The sequence below is a fragment of the Phacochoerus africanus genome, chromosome 9 (genome assembly GCF_016906955.1).
Source record: "Phacochoerus africanus isolate WHEZ1 chromosome 9, ROS_Pafr_v1, whole genome shotgun sequence".
Taxonomy (NCBI): Eukaryota; Metazoa; Chordata; class Mammalia; order Artiodactyla; family Suidae; genus Phacochoerus; species Phacochoerus africanus.
The window spans coordinates 19,424,157-19,436,464 of record NC_062552.1 but is presented as its reverse complement, the minus strand read 5'-3'; the positions used below and the strand labels follow the sequence as shown (position 1 = coordinate 19,436,464).

At 45.0% G+C, this 12,308-nt stretch overlaps 1 protein-coding gene across 1 annotated transcript in view; it reads left to right on the top strand.

Moving 5' to 3' along the window:
• KIAA0319 (KIAA0319 ortholog) overlaps positions 1-12,308 on the top strand; it is a 100,098-nt gene that overhangs the window by 71,435 nt on the left and 16,355 nt on the right. Inside the window, exons 11-16 of the mRNA XM_047796950.1 lie at positions 1,508-1,631; positions 2,272-2,404; positions 3,950-4,098; positions 6,714-6,865; positions 8,717-8,855; positions 9,940-10,099. Of these exons, the coding sequence (XP_047652906.1) occupies positions 1,508-1,631; positions 2,272-2,404; positions 3,950-4,098; positions 6,714-6,865; positions 8,717-8,855; positions 9,940-10,099 (857 nt within the window). The remainder of the gene's footprint in view (positions 1-1,507; positions 1,632-2,271; positions 2,405-3,949; positions 4,099-6,713; positions 6,866-8,716; positions 8,856-9,939; positions 10,100-12,308) is intronic.

The following is a 12,308-nucleotide window of genomic DNA, read 5'->3' as shown; positions in this document are numbered from 1 at the left end:
TTGGTAGTTCTGGGTCTTTTATGGTTCCATATAAATTTTTGGATTATTTGTTCTAGTTCTGTGAAAGATATCCTTGGTAGTTTGATAGGGATTGCATTGAATCTGTAGATTGGTACTTTGCTTTATTGAGTCAAAGTAGAAAATCACTTTTTTAAAGTTCTTAAAAGAATGCATTTCAAATTTTGGAAGTTCCCCTTATGATAACACAATTGATTTTCTATCAATTTTCTTTTTTAACTTTTCCATTGAAACTTAAAAAAAACCACATGCAAATATATTTATCTTGAGACAGTCTTGGAATCTGTGAAAGTAAATAAATTGTAATAGGGCTTAAAATTAAAATCCCTTTCAGGATGCTATGATCTTCAAACATAGGCAGTAGTTAGAAATATTACTAAGAACAGCAGCAACAAAACAAAGGGTGTTAACCTGGAGGCAATAAGCAGTTAACTACTGTATACTCAATTGAAAAAATGCCTTACTGAAAAGTTTGGTTGTCTTAACATTTAAAAAATTTATTTTTACAGCAAGGGCATACTGTTTAGCCAGGGAACTATCTTTAATATCTTATAATAATCTATAATGGGAAAGAATCTGAACATGAATATAGATATGTGTAAGTGAATCCCTTTACTGTATACCTGAAACATGATAAACATCAGCTACACTTCAGTAAAAATTTAGAAAAAGAACTACATGGAAAAAAAGGAAAATTCAACTTGAGATAACAAGAAATGGGGAAAAATAATTAAAAATTTATTTTGATTATAAAAGTAATTACATGAATTAATTCCTATGGTTAAAACAACTCAAATCCTGACAAAGTGAAAATACCCCTTGAGCTCATCCAGGACCCTTTATTCAAGATAATTACTTTTATGAGTTTTATGTGTATTTCCAAAATCTTCTTTATGTGCTTGTATATGTATGTAAGTGCATGTAGCAATATCTATCACACTGTATCCATTGTTTGACAACTTCCTTTTTTTACTTTATAATATGTCCTCCACACAATTGCACTTTGTCATTTATCAATCCACTTTATTCTTTTAAACTTCTTTCTTTTCAGCTAGCATCCCATAGTGTATCTTGGTGGGTTTGGCCATTCCCCTGTTGATGAACATTTAAATTACTTCTATTTTTCTTTGCTGTTGTAGGCAATGCCTCAGTCAGCCTCCATAGGCGAGTCTCCGTATTTATACACATGGCCATATCTCTAGAGTAGATACTTAGAAATGCTAGGTTGAAGAGTGTATTAGTTTAACATTTGAATGAATGTTGCCAGATTGGCTTCCAAAAAGGCTGTATTAATTTATATTCCTTCAATAGCATCTGAGGAAATACAATGGACTTTAGATCCTATTTTCCTGGGACATACACTTTTTTTTTTTTTTAAGCAGGATCTGTATTTAATAAAATCATTGTTTTTTCATTATGTCCTACTAATCACTTGTGCTTCTTTAATCTTATTCTTTTCTTTTTCATTTTTGTATTTGCCATTACTTAGGGAGTAGAGACACCGTACCTTCATTTGTCTGCAATGGAAGAAGGAGATTATACATTTCAGCTGATAGTGACAGATTCTTCAAGGCAACAATCCACGGCTGTGGTCACTGTGATTGTCCAGCCTGGTAGGTGAGATGGGGAAGGGACTGGGCCCCAGAGATTTAAATAGAAGTGACTTCTGGGCTTCAGACCAGCCAGATTTGGTGCAAATTCTTGAAGTCTTTGAGCTATCAAGAAATCAGGGTTGCTGGAGCTGAATCTTAATATAGAGCCAGTTTTCTTTTGTGGTTTTCAATTATGTCCTGACTGTGTCTCTTAGCCATGGCATGAGGGACAAAGTGAGAGCCATCCCCAGAGTCCCTTTGGGCTCTGAGGCCTTATCCCTCTCTGCTGCAAAGGTCTCGGGCATTCTTGAAGAGGCTGGTAGTTATGTGTGACTTAATATTCCAATGGCTTGTGACCACACACTGGGGAATTGACGTGTTCCACTCCATGACTTTGGAGGTCTTTTAAAGAAACCGAAGATATGCATATTAGGGAACAGTATTTCTTGCTGTCTGTAACCTCAGCCTCAGACTCAGAATATGCAACTCCTGGCTCAGCTAGGTGACTGCAGTGTTTCGCCCCAGGATTCCCAACAGACAGGGCATGTTCTAGCAGCTGCCCGATCTGAATATGAGTAATTGGCTTAAATCAAGACACCAGGGGATGGCAGACTTCATGCAAGGAGCTAAATACTTCTTCACATCATTTCTATAATTCTAGAGAACAACAGGCCTCCAGTGGCTGTGGCCGGCCCAGATAAGGAGCTGGTCTTCCCGGTGGAAAGCACCACCCTGGATGGGAGCCAGAGCAGTGATGACCATGGCATTGTTTTCTACCACTGGGAGCACCTCAGGTAGTCAGCCCATCCCATCACTGAGTGCTGGGTTCACACCCTGGCTGAGTGCTAGCATTACCCCTTCTCTGGAGGGTCTAAACGAAACAGTTACTTTGAGATTGTTGAAGAGGCGGGACTTGAGCACGTTTTCCAAAGTGGCAGAGCCCTCTGAATTCTATATCAGGTGTGGATGGAAAGAAGGACACTCCCTGACAGTACAGGAAGGAGAGGCAGGGCAAGTGGACAGGGCCTTCTTGGTGTGAGGTGAGCCTGTCCACACTCGCTCAGACCACCTGCAGTGACTGTGGAGAGCTGAAGTGCAGAGTTCAAGGGGATTCCTGTGTCCTCCAGCATTTTCTTTACGCTTTACATGCCTAACTTCATGGAGTCCTAGATCATCTCTGGAGTGGTAAATAATATCATCCCCATTTTAAAGGTGAAGAGACTGAGGCTTGCAGAGATGAGTGAGGTCACAGGGCCCGTGGTTGCCTGGACAGTAAAGAAGGAGCTGGGACTCAACCCTGGGTCTTTCTGACTCAAAGCCCATAGTTGTCATGATTCTGCTGTAATTCCTTTCTTAAGAGATCAATTACCTGGTTCATACTCTCCACCTCTGTACTCTCCCAGAAGATAGCTGAGGATTTCTGTTGATTTTATACAAAGAATGAGTAGTTATTCTTAGTAGTAGTACTAATAAGAGTAGTTGCTAAAGCTCTCATTTCTAAGAACAAATCATTTCACTGACAGCTCAATTAAAAAACAAACAAACAAACAAACAAAAACAGGAGTTCCCGTTGTGGCGCAGTGGTTAATGAATCCGACTAGGAACCATGAGGTTTCGGGTTTGATCCCTAGCCTTGCTCAGTGGGTTAAGGATCCGGCGTTGCCGTGAGCTGTGGTGTAGGTCGCAGACACGGCTCAGATCCTGCGTTGCTGTGGCTCTGGGGTAGGCCAGTGGCTACAGCTCCAATTGGACCCCTAGCCTGGGAACTTCCATACGCCATGAGGGCAGCCCTAGAAAAGGCAAAAGACAAAAAAAAAACCCAAAAAACAAAACACAACAAATCTTCTTTCCAGGAATCAACCACCCTCTGTCTGAACAGGCTTTAGCTTATGACTGTTACAAGGAACGAGAGAATAAAAATGAATAAAAAGTTATCTTAGATTTCTCTAGATGGGAGTTCCCATTGTGGCTCAGCAGGTTAAGAACCTGACTAGCCTCTGTGAGGACGCAGGTTTGATCCCTGGTTTTGCACAGTGGATTAAGGATCCGGTATTGCTGACACCTGTGGTGTGGGTTGCAGATACGGTTCAGGATCTGGCATTGCTGTGGCTGTGGTGTAGGCCGGCCGCTGAAGCTCCTATTCAACCCCTAGGCTGGGAACTTCCATATGCCATGGGTGTGGCCCTTAAAAAAAAAAAAAAAAAAAAGAAGGAAGCATTCTCTAGATGGTATATCTTATTGCTATAAAAAGAAGCATTTATAAGGACACAAACAGCAGGCCTGCCATCATCAGGGCCCCACGCCCCCTGCCTTTTGTTAATGACTGTCCTGTTTCATAGAGGTCCCAGCGCAGTGGAGATGGAAAACATGGACCAGGCTATAGCCACTGTCAGCGGCCTTCAGGTGGGTACCTACCACTTCCGTTTAACAGTGAAAGACCAGGAGGGACTGAGCAGCACGACCACCCTCACCGTGGCCGTGAAGAAGGGTGAGTGGGGGCAGAGGGTGGGTGGACCTGCCGGTGGAGGGGCCGGGCCCCTTCTGCTCTTCAGTCTCATAGACCCTAAGCCAGGCCTTGGTTATCTGGAAGTGTTAGTATTTGCTTATTGGTTCACAGCAGATGCTGAACTCTGCCGAGCTGTTTCCAGCCACCTTCTGCAGGCACACAGCCTTTCCTATCGTTTGTGGAGTGTGCCTTCTCTCCCTCTGTGACCACTCACCACTAAAGCCCCATGTCCTAGTGCCCACACGAGACTGTGCTTTCTCTCTTCCTTGGGAAGCAAAGAGCAAAGATGTTTTCAAGTTCCATGTTGTTTCTCGCTGTGAACTGCGTGGCCTAGTCTTCGGCCATCTCCCTTTAGGTCCTTGTCACTTGGTCTTTTCCCTTTGACGGTGAGCTGCTTGACCCTTACTTCAGATATTTCTTCTCCTCCGTGGGGGGCAGTGCTAGACTCATGGCAAATCACAGATGTTGCTTGCTTCGGTGCAGGTGTGGCTATGATGTGTTGACGCTCAGAGGTGTAAAAGAGCATGGCTGGATGGGAAGGTCCAGTTGGGGAATATGAACCGGCAAGAGTGTCCGTACACTGGGGAGGGTGGCTGAGCCTGAGGCAGAAGCTCGGCCATGAAGGGCGACATGTGGTGTGTCGTGCCGAGGCATTTGGACTTTATCTGCCGGGCAATTGGAAGAGGCTGAAGCAATTTTGTCAGCAAAGTGACATCGATTTGAGTTTTTTCTAAAGTTTTATTGTGGAGGTTTTCAACCACATAGAAAAGTAGAGAGAATAACTGTTTTTCTTTTTCTTTTTTTTCTTTTTACGGCCGCATCCACAGCAGGTGGATGTTCCCAGGCTAGGGGTCCAATGGGAGCTGTGGCTCCCAGCCTACACCACAGCCACTGCAATGGTAGATCCAAGCCGCATCTGCAACCTACACCACAGCTCACGGCAACGCCGGATCCTTAACCCACTGAGCGAGGCCGGGGATCGAACTCGCAACCTCATTGTTTCTAGTCAGATTCGTTTCTACTGTGCCACGCGGGAACTCCGAGAGGATAGCTTTAATGGCCTATCATATATCCATCACCCACCTCCAACAGGTATCAACCTTTTGCCAATCTTCTTTCATCTCTCAGTTCGTATTTTCCTTTATCTTGGTTGAGGCATTTTAAAGCAAACTATAGCATCATGCCATTTTACTGAAAGATTTGGAGGGAGACTAGATAAGCAAGCGTTTGAATAAGAGAAAGCATAAGCCCCATTCAAGGCCAACACAGGGAGACTAGGGGAAAAAAGAGGGATTGAAAAGACATTTGAGAGCTCGAATAATCAGGACTTGGTAACTAAATGGGTCTAAAGGAAAGAAGGATGATATCTATGGTGGCACCTAAATTTTGACCTCAGCATGCGCATGGATGATGGCACAATGATCTGAACTCGGGTTCACAGGGGGGCAGCAGGAGACGTGGGGGAGGGGTTATATTCAGATGGGGCTATACTGAATTTGTGGTGAAGGGGTGTCTGGCTGGGGTGCCTTGGGGAGCATCACGAGTGGGATCCAGAGGACAGGGACATGTGCATAAAAGGGAATGCCTGGCTTAAGTTCCTGGTTTAAAACTAGGTAGGGTCTAGATAGCGTTTTTTTACAGGACTTTGGGACTTACACACATTATTGCCAGGCTATTTCTATTCTTTCAGCTTTTCCCTATATTGACAATGGAACGAAGCCTCCTCAACCCCAGATTCTCCCCACTGCCCTGAATCCTCCCCAGAAGGGGAGTGGAATGGACAAAATGGACAAGCTAGAAATGGCACTACTCCAATCCCTAGTGTCTTTTCTCAGGATGAAAGTGGCCGGTGGCCAATGGGATGTTAAGTACCCCGTTGGATCAATATTTAACTGTCCTCACCCATTTTCTGTTGCTTGACTTATTTCTAGGGGGTAGTCTGGAGGGGTCCAGTTGAGTCCCAGGATGCCATCTTAACAAACCCCTCTGCCTCATCACATTCTCATCCCCAAACTGGGGCTCCGTCTCATGGTCTCCCCACCATATCCCACTGCGGCCAGATTCTCCCTGCCCCTCTTCTCCTGAGGCTATTATATCAGAAACGACTCTTAGATTCTTCACTGTATTCAACACCCTGTAGGAGCATCAAAGTCTAATCATTGTTGACTCAAGGTCTTTATTTTACTTAGACAAGCAAGATCTGGCACTACTAGACACAGAAATGTTTCTGTGGCCCGATAGTGTGACCAGTACAAAATGATCCAGAGTATATTTTAAACCAAAATATTTTTACTTTCCCAACTCCACACATAAATAAGGTCACTCTTTTCTTTTTTTGAAAAGAGAAAAACTGTAGTAGTAGAAAACTGCCCCAAAGTGTATAGGCTGCCAAGTTACAACTGGTTAAGTGCAAAAAGAGCTTCCTGAAAGTCTGTGTATTATTTTATGGGTATTTCAGGCAGAAAATAATGCTTTCTAGAGACTGTAAATCTACCTACCTGCAAGATGGTACAAGTCAGGGAAATTTTATGACATACTTGTCTCACAAGTGTTTTAAATCAATTTCTTTGCTTTCATTTTTGCTATATTTGACTTAGAAAATAATAGTCCTCCCAGAGCCCAGGCTGGTGGCAGACATGTTCTTGTGCTTCCCAATAATTCCATTACTTTGGATGGTTCAAGGTCTACTGATGACCAAGGAATTGTGTCCTATCTGTGGATCCGGGATGGCCAGAGTCCAGCAGCTGGAGTGAGTACTTGAAGGGAATTGCCCCTGAACCACACTGTCCGTTCATCTAGATTATTTTGCTAGGACCGCCACAGCTAAACGCCACAGACTGGCTGACTTAAACAATAGCCTTTATATTATCCCAGTTCCAGAGGCTGGGAAGTCCAAGACCAAGTTACTTCATGGTGAGAGCTCTCTTCTTAACTCTCAGACAGCTGCCTTCTTCTCACATGGGAGAGAGGTAGGGGGCGGGGATAAGGAGGTTGGGAAGGGGCTCTGTGGTATCTCCTCTTATAAGGACATTAATCCTATGGGATCAGGACTCCACCCATATCATCTCATCTTTAACCTTTATCATCTCTTAATAGACCGTATCTCAAATAGAGTCACATTGAGGGGTTAGGGCTTCAAATATGAGGGGACATGGTTAAGGCCCTAGCAATGTCTCCGTTATGACCTCATCTTCCTGTCCATGTTCCCCACTAATGTGTTTATGTTTCCAGGTTTCTTCTGAGGGCTGGAGGCAGGAGGCTGCTGTTCAATTTATACAAATCTAAAGCCCTTTCTGGCTTTTTCCCTGCTCATATTTTGCATAGGGTAGGAAACCGTAGCCTGGAGGGACTTTGAATCCAAGTCTCCCATGGGGCTCATTCTGCTTCTCAGTTTTCCCATCGTTCCTATTTTGATCCAAGTGGATTCTTCCCTTTTCCTCAACACTCTGCCAGATAGGCCAATAGATGGAGGATTGCTATTCCCATGTCATGGAGGCAGAAAATGAGATACAGAGATGGGAAGTGACTTGGCCAAGGTCAACTAGCTAATCCTTAGTCAAACCAGATAGACCTAGGTTTTGAGTTCCTGGCAGGCATTTTCCCCTATTAGATCACTCTGCCTCTTAAGCTGTAAATTTAGGTATATCTTCATTCCTGCTGTTGCTAAGGACTTGAGAGATGCAAATTTATTCTTGGAGATGTACCAAAGGAGTGGTCCCACAGAAATAACGGAAAATGCTTTAACTTTCAAAAATACCTCCGGAGGGAATACTGTTGAGCCAGATGGTAGATTAGCTTCTAAGTGTGAGTCTAAGGCTCCCTCATCAGAGCACTTGTGTAGCACCCTCTTCTTTTTTTTCTTTTTGCTTTTCAGGGCCACCACCTGAGGCGTATGGAGGTTCCCAGGCTAGGGGTCAAACTGGAGGTGCACCTGCTGGACTACTCCACAGCCACAGCGACACGGGATCCAAGCTGTGTCTGCGACCTACACCACAACTCATGGCAACCCTGGATCCTTAACCCACTGAGTGAGGCCAGGGATCAAACCCACATCCTCATGGATACTAGTTGGGTTTGTTTCCACTGCGCCACAATGGGAATGCCCCACCTTCTTCTGTTAGCACGTTCAGAACAGGTGTCTGGAAGAGTCTTCTGGAATTCTTTAAGCATAGATGTCTCTCCTCACCCTCTTGGGTCTTCTGAGAAGGTGAACATGATCCACCACAAAAATCCTAGATAAGAGCATTCCAAAACTATGTTTGAAAGTAAGACCCAGAAAAATCTTCGGAGAGGGTGCTTCCCTCTCCAGCCCTCATTTCAATGGTTTCCCTCTGTGGGATGGAGTTTGGTAATTCCTGGAGGGCCCAAGGGAAGCTCTGCTCGTGAATAACTGAGAACTGTGCCTCCTGGTGCTTTAAAAGTGGAAGGCAGGCCTGAGGAGTAACCAGATCTTCGGCTAACCCACTGCCCTGCCTCCTCTTCAGCCTGGCCCCTAGCATCCTGTGTACGTGCAACAGATACGACTCTGAGGTTTGGGATCAACAGAGGCCCAGACCTTGGGAACTGTGAGTATTGAGTCAAGAACCGTGTCGTTTCTCAGGATGTCATTGATGGCTCTGACCACAGCGCAGCCCTGCAGCTCACCAACCTGGTGGAGGGGGTCTACACTTTCCGCCTGCGAGTGGCCGATGGGCAGGGAGCCTCGGACACGGACACGGCCACGGTGGAAGTGCGGCCAGGTGTGCTCATGGGCTTCTCTGAGCGGGGTGGTCAGCCTTTGGGGCACTATGCAGGTGACGGTGGGACCTGGTGTGAGAGGCCTCCTGTGGCTGCAGCTCTTTGGGGTTTTTCTCTGCCCTTTGTTTTCTGTCCCCAAACAGATCCAGCCTCCTAACTTAGCAGGGAGGATTGGATCTGGCAGCAGGACTCCCTTGTCCCTTTGGTTTTCCTACCAGAAGACAAAGACCTAACGTGAGGTGGCTGCAAGGGCTCCGTTCCTGGGAGCGTGAGGGAGGGCAGCTCCAGTGAGGTGCCATGCTGCCCCCCAGCACCAACTGGGAAGGGCCCGCCTCTCTCCGAGACTAAGATCCCTCCCAGGCCTGGGGACGTGTGTGAAGTGTGAATTCTGGACAAACCCAGAAGGTGACTAGGCATACTTAATGATCATCTGGAGCACATATGGGGTTCCCACTGTGGTTCAGGGGGTTAAGGATCTGGTGTTGCCACAGCTGTGGCATAGCTCACAGCTGCAGCTGGGATTTGATCCCTGGCCTGGGAACTTCCCTATGCTACAGGGGTGGCCAAAAAAAAAAAAATAGGCAACAAACCGATATAAAATAAAGGAAAAGTGCTCACAGATACTGGCACCTGTGGCATTTGGCAGAATTGATCTGAGCCCTAAAACCCAAATGTAGAAATTGCTCAGGGGTCATTTTATTTTATTTATTCAAATTTTTTTTTGTCTTTTTGCCTTTTCTAGGGTCACACCCACAGCATATGGAAGTTCCCAGGCTACGGGTCCAATCAGAGCTGTAGCCGCCGGCCCACGCCACAGCCACAGCAACACGGGATCCAAGCCGCGTCTGCAACCTACACAGCAGGTCACGGCTCACAGCAACGCCAGATCCTTAACCCACTGAGCGAGGCCAGGGATTGAAGCCACAACCTCATGGTTCCTAGTCAGATTCGTTAACCATGCTGAGCCACGATGGAAACTCCAGGGGGGTCATTTTAAATGCTAGCTCTTAGGCAGGCCTAATGCCTTATATTTCAAATTAAGCCTGAGATTTCAAGGGGAAAGCCTGTGACTTCTCGTTTCCCCAGACCCTAAGAAGAGTGGCCTGGTGGAGCTGATCCTGCAGGTTGGCGTCGGGCAGCTGACAGAGCAGCAGAAGGACACCCTGGTGAGGCAGCTGGCGGTGCTGCTGGATGTGCTGGACTCAGACATCAAGGTTCAGAGGATTCAGGCCCACTCGGACCTCAGGTGTGAGCTGCAGGCAGTCCAGGCTAAAGCTGCTCGTTTTCTCTTTGTACATGTGTTTATCCCATTCCTATGCCCCACCCCACTTTTTTTTTTTTTTTCTCAAAGGGGAGCAGTAGGGACAGTATCATTCCAGGTTCTTTCCACAAGTCTCAGTAAATGTTTGTTGATTGAGAATGTTCTGATTGAAGGAGTTAGAGAATTTCAGAGGGAGCCGGGTCTTAGTTCTGGTATCATCAAAGGGCGTGCAAATGGTCTGGGGCACACATGGGGATGTCTCACAACCAGACTGTGTCCTGCCTCATGTTCATGGGGCAGAGACTTCTCTCCATGTGAGAGGAGCTTGGTTACCACTGCCATCTTCTGGGAGTCTCTGAGGTTCAACCTCTGCCTTGATTTCTTATTCGATTTATAATTCAGATTGTTTTTTTTTTTTTTTTTTTGCCATTTCTTTGGGCCGCTTCTGCGGCATATGGAGGTTCCCAGGCTAGGGGTCGAATCGGAGCTGCAGCCACTGGCCTACGCCAGAGCCACAGCAACGTGCGATCCAAGGCGCGTCTGCAACCTACACCACAGCTCACAGCAACGCCAGATCATTAACCCACTGAGCAAGGGCAGGGATCGAACCCGCAACCTCATGGTTCCTAGTCGGATTCGTTAACCACTGCGCCACGGGAACTCCTTTTTTTTTTTTTTTTTAAGTGTCTTATTCAAGATGCGAACAGTAGAGTAGGGGCAAAACATTGTAAATCAACTATAATTTTTTGGAAAATTTAAAAAATGATAGCATGGGATGGGGAGAGAAAGCAAGAATTTGGGAATGAAACCCTACATTTACCAGTTGTTGCCAGTTATTCTGTTTAGGTTTGTTTTTCAGATAGCTGACATTTACTTAGAAAAATACGAAATGAAAAATACTAGTTTTTTTAAATATAACTCTTTCTAAAGTGTATCATACATTTCCTTCACTTATAAAATATCAAGCACTGAACTAAGCATATGTCTGAAAAGCAATAAAATGAAAAGTTGCCTTTTTTTTTTCTTCTTTTTAGGGCTAAACCTGCCATGTATGGCAGTTACCAGGCTAGGGGTCGAATTGGAACTCCAGCTGGTGGCCTATGCCACAGCCATAGCAACACAGGATCCAAGCCATGTCTGTGACCTATGCTGAGCTTGTGGCAACGTCAGATCCTTAACCCACTGAGTGAGCCCAGGGATCAAACCCACATACTCATGGATACTAGTCAGGTTCTTAACCTGCTGAGTCACAATGGGAACTCCTGAAAGGTTGCCTCTTTGAAAGACCAATGAAATTGATACTCTTTTAGCTAGAATGACCAAGAAAAAAAGAGAGAAGACTCAATTGCTAAAATCTGGAACGAAAGGGGCTATCACGACGGACCTTATGGAAAGAGAAGCTTTAGACTATAAACAATTATATGTCAACAAATTATTAACCTTGATGAAATGGACAAAATCCTAGAAAGACACAACTACAAAAACTGACTCAAGAAGAAATAAAACATTTTAACAGACTTAGAACAAATGAAGAGATTGAATCACTAATCAAAAATCCTCCCAGAAAGCCTGAGACCAGATGGCTTCCCTGGTGAATTCTACAAAATATTCAAAGATATAACACCACTTTCACAAGCTCTCTCAGAATAATAGAAGAGGAGGGAAGACTTCTCAGCTCATTCTGTGACGTCAGAACTATTCAAAGATATCACAGCCAGAAAATTACAGACCAATATCCCTTGTGCACAGAGAAGCAAAACTTTTCAACAAAATGCTATCAAAATATATCCAGCAGCATATTTTTTTTTTCTTTTTATGGCCAAACCTCTGGCATATGGAAATTCCTGGGCCAAGGGTTGAATTGGAGCTGCAGCTATGGCCTACACCACAGCCCCAGCAACACTGGATCTGAGCCACATCTGAGACCTACTAACCTACACTGTAGCTTGGCGGTAACCCCAGATCCTTAATCCACCGAGCGGGGCCGGGATCACACCCACAGCCTCACGGACACTGTGTCAGGCTCTTAACCTGCTGAGCTGCAATGGGAATGCTAACATTTTTTTAAAATTTATTTACTTATTTTGTTGAGCTATAGTTGACATATAACATTGCATGAGATTAAGGTGTTCAACAGGTTGATTTTGTACTTTTTGTGTGTGTGTGTGTATGTGTGTATCTTTTTTTTGTCTTT